The sequence below is a fragment of the Acipenser ruthenus genome, chromosome 34, assembly GCF_902713425.1.
Source record: "Acipenser ruthenus chromosome 34, fAciRut3.2 maternal haplotype, whole genome shotgun sequence".
In the NCBI taxonomy this organism is placed as follows: domain Eukaryota; kingdom Metazoa; phylum Chordata; class Actinopteri; order Acipenseriformes; family Acipenseridae; genus Acipenser; species Acipenser ruthenus.
In genome coordinates this window covers 8,721,604-8,744,915 of record NC_081222.1, presented here as the reverse complement: position 1 = coordinate 8,744,915, position 23,312 = coordinate 8,721,604, and the positions used below count along the sequence as shown (strand labels likewise).

The 23,312-nt window shown below is 40.6% G+C and overlaps 2 protein-coding genes across 2 annotated transcripts in view; both read left to right on the top strand.

Annotated features, from left to right (window-relative positions):
- Positions 1-23,312, top strand: part of LOC131704993 (tetra-peptide repeat homeobox protein 1-like) — a 335,084-nt gene that overhangs the window by 167,161 nt on the left and 144,611 nt on the right. The gene's annotated exons all lie outside the window — the stretch shown is intronic.
- On the top strand, positions 871-21,582 carry LOC131696801 (CD276 antigen-like). Its single transcript, XM_059006839.1, has 6 exons — positions 871-996; positions 1,239-1,448; positions 19,347-19,420; positions 19,690-20,043; positions 20,294-20,581; positions 21,199-21,582. Exons 3-6 carry the CDS (start codon positions 19,375-19,377, stop codon positions 21,357-21,359), a joined length of 849 nt encoding a protein of 282 aa, XP_058862822.1. The 5' UTR covers positions 871-996; positions 1,239-1,448; positions 19,347-19,374; the 3' UTR covers positions 21,360-21,582.

Genomic DNA, 23,312 nt, shown 5'->3' with positions numbered 1-23,312 from the left:
CAGCTACGGGGAAAGACAGATGTTCTGTTTTGCTGAACAGCTGCAATATTGTTTTTTTCTGTGTAAAATACAAGCACACGGGGCTGGGCCGGCGCTCACTCGGAATACACTGTCCTGGTTTGGAATCACTCGTACAGTCTGAAGCGGCATTACTAACACAGCAGCGCCATCTCCTGGCACAGAGTGGCATCGCTCCGTCATTGCTATTATGTTATGTATTTCTTAGCAGACGCCCTAATCCAGGTTTACAATTCTTACATGATATCACATTGTTTTTACATACAATTACCCATTTATACAGTTGGGTGTTTACTGGAGTAATCTAGGTAAAGTACCTTGCTCAAGGGTACAGCAGCAGTGTCCCCCACCTGGGATTGAACCCACAACCCTCTGGTCAGGAGTCCAGAGCCCTAACCACTACTCTACACTGCTGCCCTAAGTACCTTGCTTAACGGTACAGCAGCAGTGTCCCCCACCTGGGATTGAACCCACAACCCTCTGGTCAGGAGTCCAAAGCCCTAACCACTACTCTACACTGCTGCCCTAAGTACCTTGCTCAAGGGTACAGCAGCAGTGTCCCCCCACCTGGGATTGAACCCACGACCCTCCGGTCAAGAGTCCAGAGCCCTAGCCACTACTCCACACTGCTGCCCTCATTGTGCTGTTTAAATGCTGTAATAGGGTTATTATAAATAACATACCATTCATTTTATACATTGTGCACGCTCTATGTATAACAACGTTGAAACTGTTTGTAGCGAGGTCTGGGTATTTAACTTCTCAGAATAGCTGTGTTGCTGTATCTAATGAAACACGTGAATTTGGTCGGGTACGTCTGACGTTTTATTACGTTAGGGGGCTGGACAATAACTCCGCCAATGAGAAGAAGAAGAAGACTCCACTGTCTGCGAGGACCAGGAAGCTGTGCCGCGCGAAAATTTTGAATTGAGAAGCTGTTTTTAATTTCGATGCTGGTCAAATCCTGTGCAGCCGAAGGTAAGCAATGATTATAATATTAATTATCAGGGCCGTAGCCATCCATGGATAATGACCGAGGCACTTGGCCCCACTGAAGTTTTTAGAACGGAAGAAAAAAAAAGATATGAGCGCATTTTTATGTTTTGTTTATTTAAATACAAAAGTTTAGTGAACAGTTATATTATTCAGCATCTTTAGGGACAGTACTCCCCGCGGTTTTAATGTAATAACCATGTTTCTTTGTGTTGTTGTTTGATAAGGAGGATAATACACGGATTACCCCAACTGTGAAAACGTTTATTCAAAGCCACGGGGAGTGGCGTAGCAACGCGAGAGTTGGGCACCTCAGCGTTCCAGACCGAAGTTAATCCTTGCACGAGTAATGATGCAATGCGTGCACACTGTAGATGCGCTGAATTCACAACCTCCAGCAAGCATCTTCTGAGCATGTGAAGTAATGAAACTATCAGGTACGTTTACAAAAAATAATAACGTTTAGTCTCCATGAAACGATTTGAAGAGTTCTTTTAAGTCTATGAAAGCTTAAGTTAATAATAATAATAATAATAATAATAATAATAATAATAATAATAATAATACTGTATTCATATAAAACGCGGTGATTAGACCGTTAATAAATGTCCCTGTGTTACATCTACCCTTCATATGCAGTTTTCGTTGTACTATTAGGAGGCTGTGTGGTCCAGTGGTTAAAGAAAAGGGCTTGTAACCAGGAGGTCCCCGGTTCAAATCCCACCTCAGCCACTGACTCATTGTGTGACCTTGAGCAAGTCACTTAACCTCCTTGTGCTCCGTCTTTCGGGTGAGACGTTGTTGTAAGTGACTCTGCAGCTGATGCATAGTTCACACACCCTAGTCTCTGTAAGTCGCCTATAAAGGCGTCTGCTAAAAAAAAAAAAAAAAAAAAAAAAAAAAGATAACGGAGGCTATAGGCCTAGATATCACCGGGACTTGGGTGTTAATGCAAGCACACAACGAGGGAGGAAATGCGTTTTATTTTGCCTGCAAAGCAACGTGTAAAAGAGCCTTTTTATTATTTATTTCTTAGCCGACGCCCTTATCCAGGGCGACTTACAATTGTTACAAGATATCACATTATTTTTACATACAATTACCCATTGAATTATCATGTTATGCACAAATGTAAGAATTGGCTTTCTGTGGTGGTGTACTTTTTTCTTTCAAGTAGCATACATCTACAATCGATATATTTTAATATAAAATGTATACACTATTGCAGTTTTGTTAGAGGATACATTAGTTTCTCTAATGTAATCACAGTTTTACATATACACTGCCCCTGTTTTCATTTACGTCGCAAATTCTGGGCCACTTTGCTTTTCAGATAATGTCCCAAATTCTGGGCCGCTCTGGTTTTTAGATAACGTCCCAAATTCTGCATTTTCGAATTTAGGCCAGTTTTTGAGATATTCTGCTTAGCTGACAGCCGAGTTTCTAAGTCATGCATGCACAGTTTACCATAAACTGGACCGGTAATTCATTTAAGAGTAACCCTTAGTACATGAATCAAAGTTAATGTATTTTTTACTCTCCCAGAAAACATTTAGGAACATGGTATACCAAAAAAAAAAAAAAAAAGGACATCTCATTTGCTTATGTAATGTCCATCAATATATAGTGAGGCGTATGGGTTTATCAGAACTTCTGGGTTTAAGAGACCAGTGCCCTCAACAGCTTCAAATAAATCAATAAATCCTATTGTATTGTATTAGTCAACATTTCCCTTATCTATTCCTGATAGTTTATACTGTAGGTCAGGGGTTTTCAACCTTTTTTTGAAACTGTACCCCTTCTATCTGGAGGTTTCAGCTTGAGTACCCCTTTACAATTTTCGCTCAACTGAACGGTACCTCAGTTACAATAAAATGGAGAATAATCTGATGACCAACCCCCCCCCCCCCCCGTTTATTTAATAAATTTGGGTGACAAACTGCTGGTTTAGGACAGAGCAACAAACAGTAGGCTTAATTCTTAAAACTTTTAACTACAGGTATTTGGATGCACAGAATTAAAAAGACAAATATTGGGTTAGGAGCACACCTATTTTTTTGTAACTTTGACGGCCTTTTTTAAATTGACAGCCTTTTGTAAAAGTGACGGCCTTTTGATACCCAGCATACACTGCAATACCCAGCAAAGTTATACATTGATATTCTGATAGCACAGCAATTCAAATGAAGTTTGTAATTGGTTGTGTTCCTCAAATACACAATAAAAAGTGATATTTATAGGGTATACAGTTATACAGCGATACAGTGATTTCGGACATCTAGGAACAGGTACTGCGAGCATCTGGATTCATACTCAGAGGTACTCTGTAGCCTCCTAGGACATTCACAGCTTGTTTGACACCCTCTTGTAGTTGCCCGTTTCTGCATATAAAGCAAAATGCTGTTTGTCAATCTCTCTTTTTGCTTATAAATCAGTCTTTGCAGGAATCATTCCAAAAACACTTGAATCAGTTAGGGACTACCAGTCTGACACTACAGGCCTTTAAATTGCAGTACCAATTTGCAAGTTGCTAAGTGGTTGCGTTCCTCAAATTTGCACTGCAAAGTGATATCTTAAAGAATAGGGTATATAGTGCTTTTTCTCGCCTCTGCTCTCTTTTGGTGCAAAACTATGCTCCGATACACTCAGGCTGATACTGTGATCACAAAACACTTGGAATGGACTTAAATTGGTGCTTCTGTTGCATAAATACACTACAAAATGTGCACATTTCAGGTCTTATATATAATGGACATTTTTTGTATGTATTTTGCTATAGGAAATCGCGGTCGGGGGGGGGGGGTCCTCCTGTCGTACCCCATGAGTCCTCCTGTTGTACCCCATGAGTCCACAAATCCTGGGCCAACAAACTCGCTAGTACTCTCTTTAGATGCACAACAGTCTTAGCTAAAGAAAATGGGTTCCTTCGAGTTCGTATGACCCACGACCGCCATTGGCCGAGCCTTATCCCAATGGTGCTTTTATAATGGGATTTGCCATAGGGAAGGGGGTGGTCTCTTATCGTACCCCTATCTCCACGACCCCTGGGCCAACGAACTCAGAAGGGCACTCTTTGCGTGCACAAGAGTCTTAGCTAAAGAAAGACATCAGCCACGGGTTCATACGCCACCCCACTGCCAGATGGTGGGCGTTGCCCCAAAGGGGTTTTATAATGGGATTTCCCATAGACATTTTTCAGGGTGCTATATCTCAGGTACCTGGGGTCCCTGAGACTTGAAAATCAGTACGGAGGTCCACCTCGGGGCCCCTGTCGATCCCTCCAAGCGAAGTGTCCCCAGCTAGAAAGGACACCAGTTTAGAATTTTTTTGCCAACCTGGAGATCAAAAGCTATTGGAAATGCAACCTTGACATGCCATCATGCTGAAAATGTGTACATTTGTTGAAAATGTAGCATTTGAAAACGGATGGCTCCCTGTGAAAGAGGGCCCCCAGACATGACCCTAGGAAGTTCAACCCGGTTTCTAGGCCCCGGGGTCATGGAGATACAGTGCCTTGCGAAAGTATTCGGCCCCCTTGAACTTTGCGACCTTTTGCCACATTTCAGGCTTCAAACATAAAGATATGAAACTGTAATTTTTTGTGAAGAATCAACAACAAGTGGGACACAATCATGAAGTGGAACGAAATTTATTGGATATTTCAAACTTTTTTAACAAATAAAAAACTGAAAAATTGGGTGTGCAAAATTATTCAGCCCCCTTAAGTTAATACTTTGTAGCGCCACCTTTTGCTGCGATTACAGCTGTAAGTCGCTTGGGGTATGTCTCTATCAGTTTTGCACATCGAGAGACTGAAATTTTTGCCCATTCCTCCTTGCAAAACAGCTCGAGCTCAGTGAGGTTGGATGGAGAGCATTTGTGAACAGCAGTTTTCAGTTCTTTCCACAGATTCTCGATTGGATTCAGGTCTGGACTTTGACTTGGCCATTCTAACACCTGGATATGTTTATTTGTGAACCATTCCATTGTAGATTTTGCTTTATGTTTTGGATCATTGTCTTGTTGGAAGACAAATCTCCGTCCCAGTCTCAGGTCTTTTGCAGACTCCATCAGGTTTTCTTCCAGAATGGTCCTGTATTTAGCTCCATCCATCTTCCCATCAATTTTAACCATCTTCCCTGTCCCTGCTGAAGAAAAGCAGGCCCAAACCATGATGCTGCCACCACCATGTTTGACAGTGGGGATGGTGTGTTCAGGGTGATGAGCTGTGTTGCTTTTACGCCAAACATAACGTTTTGCATTGTTGCCAAAAAGTTCGATTTTGGTTTCATCTGACCAGAGCACCTTCTTCCACATGTTTGGTGTGTCTCCCAGGTGGCTTGTGGCAAACTGTAAACGACACTTTTTATGGATATCTTTAAGAAATGGCTTTCTTCTTGCCACTCTTCCATAAAGGCCAGATTTGTGCAGTATACGACTGATTGTTGTCCTATGGACAGAGTCTCCCACCTCAGCTGTAGATCTCTGCAATTCATCCAGAGTGATCATGGGCCTCTTGGCTGCATCTCTGATCAGTCTTCTCCTTGTATGAGCTGAAAGTTTAGAGGGACGGCCAGGTCTTGGTAGATTTGCAGTGGTCTGATACTCCTTCCATTTCAATATTATCGCTTGCACAGTGCTCCTTGGGATGTTTAAAGCTTGGGAAATCTTTTTGTATCCAAATCCGGCTTTAAACTTCTCCACAACAGTATCTCGGACCTGCCTGGTGTGTTCCTTGTTCTTCATGATGCTCTCTGCGCTTTAAACGGACCTCTGAGACTATCACAGTGCAGGTGCATTTATACGGAGACTTGATTACACACAGGTGGATTCTATTTATCATCATTAGTCATTTAGGTCAACATTGGATCATTCAGAGATCCTCACTGAACTTCTGGAGAGAGTTTGCTGCACTGAAAGTAAAGGGGCTGAATAATTTTGCACGCCCAATTTTTCAGTTTTTTATTTGTTAAAAAAGTTTGAAATATCCAATAAATTTCGTTCCACTTCATGATTGTGTCCCACTTGTTGTTGATTCTTCACAAAAAATTACAGTTTCATATCTTTATGTTTGAAGCCTGAAATGTGGCAAAAGGTCGCAAAGTTCAAGGGGGCCGAATACTTTCGCAAGGCACTGTATGACCCCAAAAAAGGGTCGTTTTTAGACATTTTTGACAGGGCATATCTCGGGTTCTTTGGGGGTTAGGAACTTGATTGTTTTTTTGTGGTGGGGCCCCATGCACAAGGAGTCACCATTTTCATGGTTCAGATGCCTGGACGGCTTGGCAAAGTGAATTTTTTTTTGTCATGACATCAGTTTTTGGGTGAACCACCACACCGTTTAGGGGGTGGTTTAGGCTGCTCCCCTGAGTCTATATCACTTCGAGTGGTGGTTCTATGTGCTCGGGTTCGAGAGATATGCCTGAAATGTGTTTTTCAACCCTGCTATAGACATGAATGAGGCTGAACACCCTGAACGCCCTGAAAATATTTTTTGCAAAGAATTGCTGCGAAACTGGGCATATTACATTCAGGCTGGTCTAGAACCCTTCGAACGGTGGTTATGTTATTATTATTATTATTATTATTATTATTATTTGTTTATTTAGCAGACGCCTTTATCCAAGGCGACTTACAGAGACTCGGGTGTGTGAACTATGCATCAGCTGCAGAGTCACTTACAATTACGTCTCGCCTGAAAGACGGAGCACAAGAAGGTTAAGTGACTTACTCAGGGTCACACAATGAGTCAGTAGCTGAGGTGGGATTTGAACCGGGGACCTCCTGGTTACACGCCCTTTTCTTTAACCACTGGACCACACAGCCTCCTGTTATAGGTGCTCTGGTTCGAGAGATATGACTGAAAATGTGTTTTTTAACACTGCCATAGACATGAATGGTGCTGAATACCCGAAAATATTATTTTGCAAAGAATTGCTACGGTGGGTGTATGCGTGCAGGGGTTGCATGGTGGTGTGTGCCTGTAGGGGTTGCATGGTGGTGTGTGCATGTAGGGGTTGCATGGTGGTGTGTGCCTGTAGGGGTTGCATGGTGGTGTGTGCATGTAGGGGTTGCATGGTGGTGTGTGCCTGTAGGGGTTGCAAGGTGGTGTGTGTGTGCCGGGGTTGCATGGTGGTGTGTGCCTGTAGGGGTTGCAAGGTGGTGTGTGTGTGCCGGGGTTGCATGGTGGTGTGTGCCTGTAGGGGTTGCAAGGTGGTGTGTGCCTGTAGGGGTTGCAAGGTGGTGTGTGTGTGCCGGGGTTGCATGGTGGTGTGTGCCTGTAGGGGTTGCAAGGTGGTGTGTGCCTGTAGGGGTTGCATGGTGGTGTGTGCCTGTAGGGGTTGCATGGTGGTGTGTGCCTGTAGGGGTTGCAAGGTGGTGTGTGCGTGCCGGGGTTGCATGGTGGTGTGTGCCTGTAGGGGTTGCAAGGTGGTGTGTGTGTGCCGGGGTTGCATGGTGGTGTGTGCCTGTAGGGGTTGCATGGTGGTGTGTGCCTGTAGGGGTTGCATGGTGGTGTGTGCCTGTAGGGGTTGCAAGGTGGTGTGTGCCTGTAGGGGTTGCATGGTGGTGTGTGCCTGTAGGGGTTGCATGGTGGTGTGTGCGTGCAGGGGTTGCATGGTGGTGTGTGCGTGCAGGGGTTGCATGGTGGTGTGTGCGTGCAGGGGTTGCATGGTGGTACACGTGTGTGGAGGGGAATTGGAGTGCAGGTTTTGCGCAAGAGGGGAGGGGAAAAGACTGGGAAGGGTAGGGTAAAAGAAAAATTACTACAATCATTTATTTTCACTGTCGACTCCCAGTCTCCTTGCCCTCACTTTATGATTTTATTTTATGATTATTTAATTATTGTCAAAATAAACGGCCTTCATCTACTCACAGTTGCAGTCTCATTTCTGTCCAAAACGAACCTGAAACACTACAATATATTGATGGACGTTACATAATAAAATGAGATGTCCTTTTTTCGGAATACCATGTTCCTTCCCAAAAATGTGTTTTAATATTAGCCTTTAATAAAGGAAAACGACTGCTTTAATTAATTTTCATGTATCTATTTCAGTGCAATGTAGTTTCTTCATGTAATAAGAAATACGTTTTTTTTAACATTTACATTTTATTTGTTTTTTCATAAAAAAAAAAAAAAAGATTTCTGGGGAGAGTAAAAAACTTTAATTCATGTACTAAGGGTTACTCTCAAATGAATTCACGATCCAGTTTATGGTAAACTGTGCATGGATGACTTAGAAACTCGGCTATCAGCCGAGTCCCCAAAACTGGGCTGAATTCGGAAATGCAAAGCGGCCCATAATTTGCGACGTAAACGAAAGCAGGGGCAGTCTATATGTACAACTATCATTACATAAGAGGTAAACTAATGTATCCTCTACCAAAACTGCAATAGTGTATACATTTTATATTAAAATATATCGCAAAAACGGTTACAGATATATGCTACTTGAAAGAAAAAAGTACACCACCACAGAAAGCCAATTCTTACATTCGTGCATAACATGATAATTAATATAAAGTAATCACCCATAGTTTGTTATATCAGTACAGCGTAATACCACATTATATTTTAATGGTAAGGTTGTGGAAAGCAGATCACTCTCTCTCTCTCTGATTACACCGTGTAACACTTTTTTTTTTTTTTTTTTTGTTCCTGGGTAGTAAGTGTTATTTCCTAATTGCTTATGCCTCAAAAGTATAGAAAATGGCTATTATTCCCCACAAACTTTGCTTTTGTGACCAGGACAGTGATATTTTGAAATTTACCTATTTTCCAAACATTCCAGATAGATTCAGTGCTGAGTAAACTTGGAGTAACTTCTAGAACTTTCCAGTAATATAAATAGTAGTATAAATACAGGGGCCTTAAGCCCACCAGTTCAGTTTAGTTCCAGCTGCCTATTATTATTATTTATTTATTTCTTAGCAGACGCCCTTATCCAGGGCGACTTACAATTGTTACAAGATATCACATTATTTTTTACATACAATTACCCATTTATACAGTTGGGTTTTTACTGGAGCAATCTAGGTAAAGTACCTTGCTCAGGGGTACAGCAGCAGTGTCCCCTACCAGGGATTGAACCCATGACCCTCTGGTCAAGAGTCCAGAGCCCTAACCACTACTCCACACTGCTGCCTAAGTGGATACATATCTGCATTTTTCTGAGATGGCATCAAGAGGCTGCAAGCATCCGGCAGACGCATTTTGCTATGTCTGCGGCCAATTTATCAAGACAAGAGCGAAAAAGTACTCCGTGGAAGCATCTGCTAAGATGTGTGAGGCCTACAAGGCATATTTCGGCATGCCTGTCGGGGATCAAGACAAACCCTGGGCACCTCATTTCACCTGCGAGCACTGCAAGAAAACTCTGGAAGGTAAGATGGACAATTGTTGCTTGGAATTTTATGTTATAAAAGTTTTTCATTTTAAAATGTTTTACAATTTTCAATGTTATTGAAAAACTATATCATATATGAAAAATGTTGCGAGAATCTCTTACACATTAGTCATGGGTGAAATAAATGTATTTTTGTAGGATGGTACAGAGGGGAAAAGAGAGCCATGAAGTTCACTATCCCAAGAATTTGGCAGGAACCCACTGACCACTCAAGCAACTGCTACTTCTGCATGGTGGACCCTTCCAAACGTCGGACTGGCAAGAATGCACCTGCTATCACGTATCCGGACCTTCCTTCATCCATCGCCCCGGTGCCACACTGCCATGAGCTCCCCGTACCCACTCCTCCGGAGAGAGAGCAGCCGTCTTTAGAAGAGAGCAGCAAGTCAGAGAGCGAGGAAGACGTTGTAGATCCAGATGACAATTTCAGAGGTGGAGCTGAGGAGAGAAACCCATACTACCCCAACCAGACCTCAACGACTTGATTAGAGATCTTGGTCTCACCAAGTCCAATGCCGAGCTTTTGACGTCTAGGCTCAAGCAGTGGAACTTGTTGGATGAAAGTGTGCAAGTCGCAGATCAGAGGAAGCGTCACCAACCTTTTTCCAGCTGCTTCACCCGTCAAGATGGGCTCTGCTTCTGCCACAATGTGACCAGTCTGTTCGAGGCAATCGGAATCGCCTGTAACCAGAATGAGTGGCGCCTCTTCATTGACAGCTCATCCAGGAGCCTCAAAGCCGTGCTGCTCCATAATGGTAACAATTACCCGTCTCTTCCCCTGGCTCACTCGGTGCACCTCAAAGAGGATTACAACAGCATCAAGACCTTGCTGGACGCCTTGAAGTATGATGAGTACGGCTGGGAGGTCATAGGAGACTTCAAAATGGTGGCATTCCTGATGGGTCTCCAAGGCGGTTTTACCAAGTTTCCCTGCTATCTTTGCCTTTGGGACAGCAGGACACCAAGGCGCACTACCACAGGCGGGACTGGCCACAGCGGACCGAGTTCTCTGTGGGGAGGAACAACGTCAAGTGGGAGCCACTGGTGGACCCCCGGAAGGTGCTGATGCCACCACTGCACATCAAATTGGGCCTTATGAAACAATTAGTCAGAGCTCTAGATAAGGAGTCGGCAGCCTTCAAGTACCTTCAAGACTTCTTCCCTAAGCTGTCTGAGGCAAAGGTCAAAGCCGGTGTCTTCGTCGGACCACAGATAAAGAAGATCCTGGAGTGCAATGAATTCCCCAAGAAGCTCACTAGTAAGGAGAAAGCGGCTTGGAACAGCTTTGTCGCAGTGGTTCGGGGCTTCCTGGGCAATCACAAGGCCGAAAACTATGTGGAGCTGGTTGAGACTCTGGTGAAGAACTACGGCACAATGGGCTGTAGGATGTCCCTCAAAGTCCATATCCTTGATGCTCATCTTGATAAATTCAAGGAGAACATGGGAGCGTACTCGGAGGAGCAAGGCGAGCGCTTCCACCAGGATATACTGGACTTTGAACGCCGCTACCAAGGACAGTATAACGAGAACATGATGGGAGACTACATTTGGGGGCTGATTCGTGAAAGTGATTTACAGTATAATCGTAAATCTCGAACAACTACTCACTTCTAAATCTTTTGTAGTCATTTTTGTATTACTTTAGTATAAATACATGTTAATTTGGATTCATATGTTGTTTTTTTCTGACTTTATGTGAACGAAAAGACACAAATTCGCCCGTTTTCTCATTGGAAATAGGTAAATTTCAAAATATCACTGTCCTGGTCACAAAAGCAAAGTTTGTGGGGAATAATAGCCATTTTCTATACTTTTGAGGCATAAGCAATTAGGAAATAACACTTACTACCCAGGAACAAAAATTGTGTTACATAGTGTTACAATGTTAATAATGCCTGCAAGCTTTTCCACTCGTGTGACGACATATTCATGTGACAGACATGGAACAATCAAAACGCGAGACTGTTATGCGGTTCCATCCCAAAAACCGGTCCTGTGTCATACCTCTGGAGCGTTTTCGAGAATAGTCAGGCGGGGTTACAGATTTGGTGAAAAAGCTTCTTTCTTTTATTACATGTGTTTAAACTGTGTTGCTTACATTCCTTACGGTGCGCATAGAGAAAGCAGATGGGAATGTGTGTGTCTGCTAAGAAATAAATAATAATAATAATAATAATTATATATATATATATATATATATATATATATATATATATATATATATATATATATATATATATAAATGTAATGCATGTCAAGAATGTGTCGGCAATAGAATCCGTTGATGTAACTGAATTCATATTCATGTTTGAAAAAGTGTATTTCTATATTTTGATGTTTACTGGTGAATAATGCACAGCACACGCGTAGACTGCTACGGGCATCTTTTTTGAAGTAGCCAAGTCTAAATGATCGTTGCTCTATAATATATGAACAGACCAATAGGCATACAAGAATTAAAAAGGTTTTCACAACTGAGAGACATTTCGGAAAGTTGTCTACAGTTACTCGGTCAATTGTAATGATTAAGGTGACTTTATAGCAACTGTAGGATCTGAAAATATAAAACGTTTTTTTCAGATCAGCGTGCTTTATTGAATTGTCTGTTTCGATGTTCATATGTGGGAAAGCAACGATAGTTTAGAAATGAATATAATTCAATCCCAGGTGGGGTGACACTGCTGCTGTACCCTTGAGCAAGGTACTTTACCTAGATTGCTCCAGTAAAAACCCAACTGTATAAATGGGGAATTGTATGAAAAAATAATGTGATATCTTCTAACAATTGTAAGTCGCCCTGGATAAGGGCGTCTGCTAAGAAATAAATAATAATATTCTGACACATCATAAATTATATCTTTCTAATTCCTGTGACGGAAGGTACAAGAAAAATACTCAGTACTAAAAAGTACATTTTTCTAAATAAGATCGTGGAAATCGTTTAAGCAATTAAGAACATAAGAACATAAGGAAGTTTACAAACGAGAGGAGGCACCATTCAGCCCATCTTGCTCATTTGGTTGTTAGTAGCTTACTGATCCCAGAATCTCATCAAGCAGCTTCTTGAAGGATCCCAGGGTGTCAGCTTCAACAACATTACTGGGGAGTTGGTTCCAGACCCTCACAATTCTCTGTGTAAAAAAGTGCCTCCTATTTTCTGTTTTGAATGCCCCTTTATCTAATCTCCATTTGTGACCCCTGGTCCTTGTTTCTTTTTTCAGGTCAAAAAAGTCCCCTGGGTCGACATTGTCTATACCTTTTAGGATTTTGAATGTTTGAATCAGATCACCGCGTAGTCGTCTTTGTTCAAGACTGAGTAGATTCAATTCTTTTAACCTGTCTGCATACGACATGGCTTTTAAACCCGGGATAATTCTGGTTGCTCTTCTTTGCACTCTTTCTAGAGCAGCAATATCCTTTTTGTAACGAGGTGACCAGAACTGAACACAATATTCTAGGTGAGGTCTTACTAATGCGTTGTAAAGTTTTAACATTACTTCCCTTGATTTAAATTCAACACTTCTCACAATATATCCTAGCATCTTGTTGGCCTTTTTTATAGCTTCCCCACATTGTCTAGATGAAGACATTTCTGAGTCAACATAAACTCATAGATTCTTTCTTCAATTTCAGTAATTTCAGTATCTCCCATATGATATTTATAATGCACATTTTTATTGCCTGTGTGCAGTACCTTACACTTTTCTCTATTAAATGTCATTTGCCATGTGTCTGCCCAGTTCTGACTGCTGTCTAGATCATTTTGAATGACCTTTGCTGCTTCAACAGTGTTGCCACTCCTCCTATTTTTGTGTCGTCTGCAAATTTAATAAGTTTGCTTACTATACCAGAATCTAAATCATTAATGTAGATTAGGAATAGCAGAGGACCTAATACTGATCCCTGAGGGACACCACTAGTTATCTCGCTCTATTTTGAGGTTTCTCCTCTAATCAGTACTTTCTGTTTCCTACATGTTAACCACTCCCTAATCCATGTGCATGCATTTCCTTGAATCCCTACTGCGTTCAGTTTGAGAATTAATCTTTTATGCGGGACTTTGTCAAAAGCTTTCTGGAAATCTAAATAAACCATGTCATATGCTTTGCAGTTACCCATTGTCGATGTTGCATCCTCAAAAAAGTCAAGCAGGTTAGTTCGACACGAGCTCCCTTTCCTAAAACCATGCTGACTGTCTCCCAGGATTTGTATGTCAAAGAAAATGTTATAGGAAGGTTGGTGTTTCTTATGCGTTTAACTTAAAAACCAGACATCAGGGAGTCCAGGCTTGTTAATCCCTGCCACGCGGACACAGATGCCAATTCCCGGACTGTCCGGTCAAACCTGGACAGGTGGCAACCCAAACTCAGGGAGACGGTGTTGAATTCTCAGACGCTCTGCAACCCCCATAAACAACAACAACACACCTTCTCCCCATTCACTAACGACATGACCCGTCCCGTTCCCCTTATAATATATGTAACATATATAAAAGACAGACGAGACAAACTGAACAGACAACAAGTCCTGCAACAAATTGTCAGCGTCGTTACAATATATTTAATTTGAAAGTAAAAATATATGAAAGCATGACGACCTTTATGTAGAAATCTTCACTAATATGCAATTGTTCTGTATGTTTTAATGTGTGTGGATGAATGGCTGTTAGAAATAGAGGCTCATTTATAAAGTGCGGTGGGTTTATTTAATTGGTCTGTGGGAGGCGTGTGTTGACTGCCTCTGGTTTCTGAAGAACATTCGAAAGATGGATTTATTTAAATTGTGCTAAATAAAATGGATTTAGGAGATTTTGTTTAGAGAGACCTACGCATACAATAATTTATTTTTTATAAAAGCTATATAACAAATGGTACATTAAAAAAACGCAGTTTTCGCAGAAGCGTATTACTGGGAAGTCCGTATTACTCGTATCCCCCAAGACACTAAAATTGAATAATGAGGGCAGAAGTAATGTGTGATTGATCAAATGCACAGCCTCCCCGCAGTAGCATGACATTTACTAAAAAAAGGTTTTCAAAACTCAATTCGTTTGAAGTGTTGATCATAGTAATGATCAAAGGGATTTACAATAGCAATCTGATCTTTTTGAAATGCCAATGTTTACAAAATATAAAATGTTTTCAGATCAACGTGCTACTATTGAATTGTGTGTTTCGATATATAGAAGTCAGAAAGCAATGACAGTTTAGAAATGAATCCTTGTGGCTGTTTTACAAACTTTACAAACTCTGAGGATAGATCTTCATGTCGTGATTGAACTTGGTTTCACCACAAAATGTGTGTGGTCTCTGCAAGCCAGCCAATTGGACTAGATATTTTGATATTATGAAAGATTATTTATCGAGGTACAATGAAGCTATAAGATCTGCAAGATGTGCATATTTCTCCAAATTGATTGAGGAAAATAAAAATAACTCCAGGGTGCTTTTCTCAACAATAGATAAATTGATAAATCCTTCATTCTCACCCATCTGCAACATAGAAGTGTCCTCGTCCAAGTGTGAAGAATTTCTCAACTACTTTGAAAATAAAATAAAGGCTATTAGGGAACAAATTCCATTTTATGGTTCTAATTTAATTATTTCAGATAGACTGGGGAAAACAGTGATGGAATCATTTTCTTGTATTACTGCACAGGAACTAAACATGATTGTCATGCACATGAAATCCACAGCTTGTATGTTAGATCCCATTCCAACAAGGTTTCTGAAGGATGTCCTTAGTTACTTGTGTAATGATATTCTTGCCATTATGAATAGTTTGCTGGAAAATTGAATAGTTCCGGCTTCTTTCAAAATTGCCCTGGTTAAGCCCCTACTTAAAAAACCCAACTTAGACAGTTCACTTCTGAGTAACTTCAGACCCATTTCAAATCTCCCTTTTCTAGCAAAAGTTCTTGAAAAGGTAGTGCTTAAACAACTTAATGGCTTCCTGATTACTAATAATATGTTTGAAAAGTTTCAGTCTGGGTTTCGTTCAAATCACAGTACAGAAACTGCCCTGGTAAGAGTAACAAATGACTTATTAATGAGTGCAGATTCAAATGCTATATCCATTCTTGTTCTTTTGGACCTTAGTGCTACGTTTGATACTGTGGATCATTCCATCTTAATTGATCGTCTTAAGGGATGGGTGGGCCTAGATGGTAAAGTACTAAACTGGTTTAGATCCTACCTTACAAACAGACAGTTCTTTGTTTCACTGGGGGAGTCTGTGTCGGGTTTAGCAAATATTACCTGTGGTGTCCCTCAGGGTTCGATTCTTAATCCAATATTATTCTCTTTATACATGTTACCTCTAGGCCAGATTATTCATAAACATGCTGTAAATTTCCACTGCTATGCTGATGATACACAGTTATACATCTCTGTGAAAGTGTATCACTGACATCAAAACTTGGATGTCCTTAAATTTTCTGCAATTAAACTCTGATAAGACAGAAGTGTTGATAGTAGGCTCTCAGCAACAAATTGATTTATCAAATACATTTGGGGGACTTAACTCCTAATTTGAAGTCTGAAGTGAGAAATTTGGGTGTTATTTTTTATTCTACTTTAAGTTTCGAGTCGCATATTAAAATGATTACAAAAGTATGTTTTTATCATCTAAGAAACATTGCCAAAATTAGATCATTTCTGTCTTTTTATCTGATGCTGAAAAAGTAATCCATGCTTTTATTTCATGTAGACTGCACTACTGTAATGCTCTTTTTTTCTGGACTTACTAGCCAAGCTTTATTAAGGCTGCAGCTTGTGCAAAATGCAGCTGCAAGGGTCCTTGCCAAAACCAAAAGGAGAGCACATATAACTCCTGTACTTGCTTCTCTGCACTGGCTTCCAGTGAAATATCGAATTGATTTTAAAATTCTATTGCTTACATTTAAAGCACTAAATGGAATGGCACCAGATTACCTCTCAGAGTTGCTGTCTCTTTATCAGCCTCGGCGTGCATTGAGGTTGACTAATAGTGGCCTCCTCTGTATTCCGAGGGTGAGGCTCAGGAGGAAAGGAGAGGTTGCTTTTTGTGTTCGTGCTCCGCAGCTGTGGAACTCTCTCCCCGACCATGTCAGAGGTTCACCTACAGTAGCTACTTTTAAATCTAGGCTTAAGACCTATTTTTATAATTTAGCTTTTTGATTTTATTTATTGTTGTTTTTAGTTGTTTTAAATTGTGTCATCTCTTTTTGCGATATATGATGTTTTTTTTTTTTTTTTTTTTTTTTTAACTGTAACTGTTTAACTTATTCATCAATTTATGCCGTTTTATTAGCTTTGATTTTAATCTTTGTGTTCTGTTACCTTCTTTTTTGTTTTTTGTGCAGCGCCTTGAACCTTGTGGTATGAAAGGTGCTCTATAAATAAAGTATTATTATTATTATTATTATTATTATTATTATTATTATTATTATTATATGTCGTTAAAAAACCGATCAACAAAGAGAACGCTGCCTCTTCACTGGACTAAACCCATGCTTTCGTTCCCTCTCTCAGCCAGCACGGTAAGTTCCGTTTTAACAATGTCTCTAGCTTTAGACTCGCAGGTGGTTTTTCACACCATCTTCATTGTTATTTTTTCTTGAATAGTCGCCTGTTTTGTTTCTAATGCTCCATCGTTTAATGTTTCTAACGTACCTTCTCCTTGTATTGCGTCTGCTCTCTGATTAAACAGCATGCTGTGGAGCTTGCATTGAAAGTGATAAGCGGTGCAGTGAATTGAAATATATATATATATATATATATATATATATATATATATATATATATATATATATATATATATATGAATATGAATGTTATCACATAATAATAACATTGTGCTGATTCAGTGAAGACATTTTCCAAAATAAACTTTGTGGAAATTACTAGAACACCTGACCTTGTTTTTTTTCCCCTTCCAAAACTAAACACGATTATTATTTTATATTTCTTAGCAGACGCCCTTATCCAGGGCGACTTACAATTATTACAAGATATCACATTATTTTAACATACAATTACCCATTTATACAGTTGGGTTTTTACTGGAGCAATCTAGGTAAAGTACCTTGCTCAAGGGTACAGCAGCAGCAGTGTCCTCCACCTGGGATTTAACCCACGACCCTCCAGGTCAAGAGGCCAGAGACTTAACCACTACTCCACACTGCTACCCTTGTCGTTGTTTTTTGAACTGTGTCATTATGTATATGTTAAGGGTAGTTATGTATGCCACCGCCCAGAAAATTAGCACTAAAGAGCAGCTGAGACACGCCCGCTGAATCCACCTGGGCACGCGGTACCCTGAGAGCCTCTATTAATACGCTTCAGAGCAGAAGAGGAGGGGGCTGTGTGTCCTGCAATCCTGTACACTGAACTCTCAACAAGTAAGATCCGTGCATGTGTTCGCTTTTCACTAAGAAAAGGGTTAAACCGCACTGCAGATACACCAGCGTCACCACGGATTGGGAGAACATGCAACTGCAGAACAATAGACACGTCCTTCAGACCACGCGGGGTCTCTATTGTTTGAGTGCAAAAATATGAATCATACAAAAAAAGAGTGATTAAAAAAGGCTACAGGTGATATATAATCATTTGCAAAAGGAAAACTGTTGTGAAGCAAAAGGTGGAAAATCAAAAAGAAAAAGTTAATGCAGGTTCACAAACGTGAATAATTGATGCAAAAAATCAATTATATTCAAGTCCTTCAGCTGGAAAAATACATAAATACAGAGAGAGAGAGAGAGAGAGAGAGAGAGAGAGAAAGTAAGTAAGTTTTAGTGAAAGCATCCTTCATAGTTAACTTTAATTTTCAGCTGTATTAAATGTGCGTGTGTCGTTTTTTTTCTTTGTATGGTATTTGCCCTAATGAACGAAATTGTTCTTTTCAAACATGAGATCGTTTTTGTGTGACAAGTGGTCTTTATTCAAATATACTGGCACAGACAAGCGACAGGTGTGCCAGAGAGAGATTGCGCCATTTCTTTTCGGGCCTTTTTATTTTGAATGTAAACAAATAAATACATAAATTCCACAATAGGGAATAAAAAAAACAGAGAAGGAAGGAGAGAGAGAGCTACGTCAGATTGACCGAACTTGTTACATTGTTTTAAAATCAAAATGCTAATATAAAGAACTAGACATTTGACTAATTAATACCCGTGTAATTTATTACTGTAATCACCATTTCTACAATTTGTAAATTAACTCATTTGCATTTGGTTTTCTTCAAAACTAATTATTGGTACGAAATCGATGTATTGTTAACTAAACATGATCCTAGAAGGAAGTGTTCTAACTGGATTGAAACAGAGTCGCGTGCTGCTGCCTCCACCTGTGATAATCTGGGAAGGCCGAGGCAAAACAAAACCAGGAGAGAATAGAATACTGATCAAACGTTTCATTGCTCATTCGTATTCACGATTATACAGGACTTGCGGTTGATAAAGGCGACCAACTTTCTGATCGTAGTTTAGTTTCTAATTTTGAATTTACAGCGGGGACCGGGTGTATGATACTGATCTTGTTTCATCTCTGTGATTTTAATGCAAGTGTCGCCTGATGTAACGAACACAATGAATTGGTTTGATATTAAAATAGGAAATCTTGATCTCTAGCGTGTTTCCAGACATAAAACTGCATTAGCACAGTGCTCCTGAAATGACACAGAAAATAGTGCAGCTCAAAACCTGAAAGGTCTGACATTGATTTCATTGGAAACCCAAACTCTTTATATTAAAGTAAATATCGCTAACAAACCAATACATCTTCTCTATGTATCACTTCGTAGATCTTGCATGTTATTACTGTATAGGAAAGATGTACCCATTATGTTAAACTTTTTAATGATATTATAATGGTGGTTTTGTTTTCGCACCATTTACTAACCACCTCCATGTTGATTTAAACAAAAATGTTTATTTCATTTCAGGTCCTGACTCCAGTCCTGCCTCCAGACTATGAAGAAACTGACATCTTTTATGTACATTCTGCTATTGATCCAGAGTAAGTTACTGAAAATCTATTTTTAAAAAGCACTTCCAATGCTCACATCATGTTATACCTGTGGAAAAATCTGTTGATACCAAAAAAATCCACAAGGTCGGTGTTGCAGGGGGGCAGGTTAATCGTTACACTCTGGTGTACCAGGTGTACTTGGAGATTAGACATGTTTCTGAGAGCTTTATTCAAGCCACAGGGGTGCAGAACACTTCTTGGTTTAGCCTGGCCGGAATTGCTGTGTAATGAGAGGCTTGCATTGTTTCTCCCACCAGCTTATGATGCCGTTACAGTGCCCCGGTCTCCAGTGACATCACCTCCCAGCAGCGATGTCACTCTCAGCTGCTCTTTCTCCTGTAAAGTGGGGGTTGATCTCAGGAAAGCGGTGATTACCTGGCAACGCCCTCCTGATGATCATGTCGTCCACGATTACTATTACGGTCAAGACCAGCTGGCTCTGCAGAATGAAACCTACAGGAATCGGACCCAGCTGTTCCCAGAGCAGCTCAGTGTGGGGAACGCCTCCCTCAGACTGAAGCAGGTGCGGGGGGAGGATGAGGGCTGGTACACCTGCGCTGTCACCAACCAAGGGGAGAGCACCTGGGGAGACGTGCGGCTCATAGTGGCAGGTGAGTGTCATCTTACTGGTATGCAGCACTGAGAGAGCTGCAACACTCTAGTTCTGCAATGCATTCACACTGCCTGCCACTTGGGTTTTTTAATATAGAGAATGACTAGACATGACATTTACAGCAAAGTCACTTTGGAGTGCTGAGGTTATTTATTTATTTATCATACAGTAATCGATTTAGCCACTGGCTCATTTCCGTTGATTTGGAAAACATGATTTTAAAATGCTGTTGTCGTTTCTGTTCCCAGCTGAATTCAGCAAGCCTCAGCTGGTTGTTACTGACAGTCCGGACAGTCCAGACAAGGCTCTCCTGAGCTGCATCTCCACAGGATACCCCAGCGCTTCAGTGCAGTGGCTGAATGAGACAGGATGTGACATCACAGAGAGCAGCAGGACTAGCCAATCGCTGGACAGGGATGGGCTGGTGGAAATCACAAGTCAGATTTTAGTATTCAGGGATGCTAATTATACCTGTGTTCTTACCCACAGCCGACTGAACCAAACCCTCAAGAAGACGATCACCTTAACAAAGAAGGGTAAGAATAGGACATTATTATTATTATTATTATTATTTATTTATTTCTTAGCAGATGCCCTTATCCAGGGCGACTTACAATTGTTACAAGATATCACATTATTTTTACATACAATTACCCATTTATACAGTTGGGTTTTTACTGGAGCAATCTAGGTAAAGTACCTTGCTCAAGGGTACAGCAGCAGTGTCCCCCACCTGGAATTGAACCCACGATCCTCCGGTCAAGAGTCCAGAGCCCTAACCACTACTCCACACTGCTGCCCTTGACTGGCTCATCACTTCAAACCTGAGCCACTAACTCCATTTGTAATGGAGACGTGACTTGCTGTAAAAGTTTTTGATGTCTGTTTTTCGCTTGTGGGCTTTTTAAAATGAAGCTATCCCACACAACAGAAAGGGGACTGGATTATTGTAATTACAGGGCACTTAACCCCACCTGTCCCCCAGCATCTCTTTATAGACACATTGACTTTCTGCTTTTCTCAATCACTGTACAGAAGCGTTGGTTTGAAGAAGCATTCCTGATTCCTGATGCTGGGCAGAATAGGAATGTGTGTTTAAAACAGTCACTGAATTCAGCTGTTGATTCTCATTTTGTTTTTTTCTAATCCACAGGTTATCCGGACAGGCATCGCATTGTTTTGTGGGTTGTCTTGACAGTGGTAGTAGGGGTAGCAACAGTGATCATTGCAATCTGCCTGCTTTTCAAGCGCCGCTGTGATGCCAGCACATCAACAGATCCAATAGAACAACAGAACATGCCCTGTCTGATTTAACAGGTTCCAGGGGTCCATCATTAAAAGAACTGAATTTAATATATTTTTTTAATGTTTTGTAAAAAAAAAAAAAAAAAAAAATCTAAATTTATATGCAACAACCGTAATTTTCAAATGTTAAATAATACCTGTAAAAGATTTTTGTTTTTACTGAAGTGATTATTTCAATGTATTTCACCTTTTTTTCCCCTCTATACTGTAAGAAACATTAAAATGTAATGCATTTCACTCTAAAAATACATTTTGTTTTTAAATGAACTGTTAAGTGCAAGTAAAATGAAATGTTTCTACCTTTTATTATTTGTGGCTATTGCCTCCATAGAATCAAAAAATCTTAATCTTGAAAGTTCGTCTTAGTATCTCAAAAATATTGACTTTCAATCTCATAATTATGATACTAGTTTTGTTGTTAATCGAAGAAAACCTCCTACATAGTACTTAAGGCTATTATTATTATGATGATTATTATTATTATTATTATAGACTCGGTGGACCTTGTGTGCTGCAATATGTAAATAGGCACAAAGGACGCTGGGACTATGATGGGGTTTTAATTGGAAAAGGATTTCCTGAGTAAAGCATGGAGACGTTTCATAACCAAATGCAATACCAGAGCTCATGTTTAAATGCAACACCAGAGCTCATGTTTAAATGCAACACCAGAGCTCATGTTTAAATGCAACACCAGAGCTCATGTTTAAATGCAACACCAGAGCTCATGTTTAAATGCAATACCAGAGCTCATGTTTAAATGCAACACCAGAGCTCATGTTTAAATGCAACACCAGAGCTCATGTTTAAATGCAACACCAGAGCTCATGTTTAAATGCAACACCAGAGCTCATGTTTAAATGCAACACCAGAGCTCATGTTTAAATGCAACACCAGAGCTCATGTTTAAATGCAACACCAGAGCTCATGTTTAAATGCAATACCAGAGCTCATGTTTAAATGCAACACCAGAGCTCATGTTTAAATGCAACACCAGAGCTCATGTTTAAAATAATACATATCTGCTATGTACTTCTTTCTAAACTGCGTATGAGACCCATGCAGCTAATGTAAGACTGATGGAATCATCTTGTCAGCTACTCTCTGTAACAGCAGATCACGTCGGCAAGGAAGACAATCACATGGGAGGTGACAAATTATTGTATTGTGTTTCTTTTGAGTATTACTCAACAAAAAAAATACATTTTTTTTGCAATGGTAATTTAGAAGTCTTTTAGAAAGTTTTCAGAAAACCCTGTTGAAGAAATGCTTCGCCTTTGAGAACAGGGTGCGGGGTTTGTGAAACACGAAGGAGAGGAGGCTGCGTCTCTGGGGTGAGTGGCTGTTGCAGAGGCTCCCGGTACAGCACTGCTTCCCTCCTCCGACCCTGTCCTTCAGCACGGGATCCTCTGCGCTCACACACATTCCCAGAAGCACAGCCCCTGATCCGCCACTCCTGCTTCCCGACGGACCCTGCAGGAGGAGAATTCAAGACGGCACGCCGTTTCAAAAGCTGAACTAACCCATCCAATTACAACACGAAAAAAGAAATGACAATTAAGAACATGAAGCCACTTTTTCAGAACCGCAGCTTGAAACCTGGTTCCAGGAGCTAAGCTTGCCTTGCACCCAACTCGCCTTACAGGTCTCGGTTGAGCAGCACAGCTCGTCTATGTAATGCCCCTCGTGTTTATTTCCCCTTTTCTGTACATCCTTCGGATTTGTATTTTTACTGCACCATCTTGCTTTCCAACGCTAATAAAAGACATTCCGGCGTCGGGTTGCGTGAGTGGTGCGCTAAGCTGACATCTCATTTTTATTCTCGGTGTCACAGCACTTGGTTGCTATTTTTCGCATCAGTTCCGATTTGGAGGACTGCACATTTTTAAGTTTTATTTTGAACTATTGTGTTTGCCATAGACAAACCAGATGTAATAAGGGGGATGCGGAAGAGGGTTATAC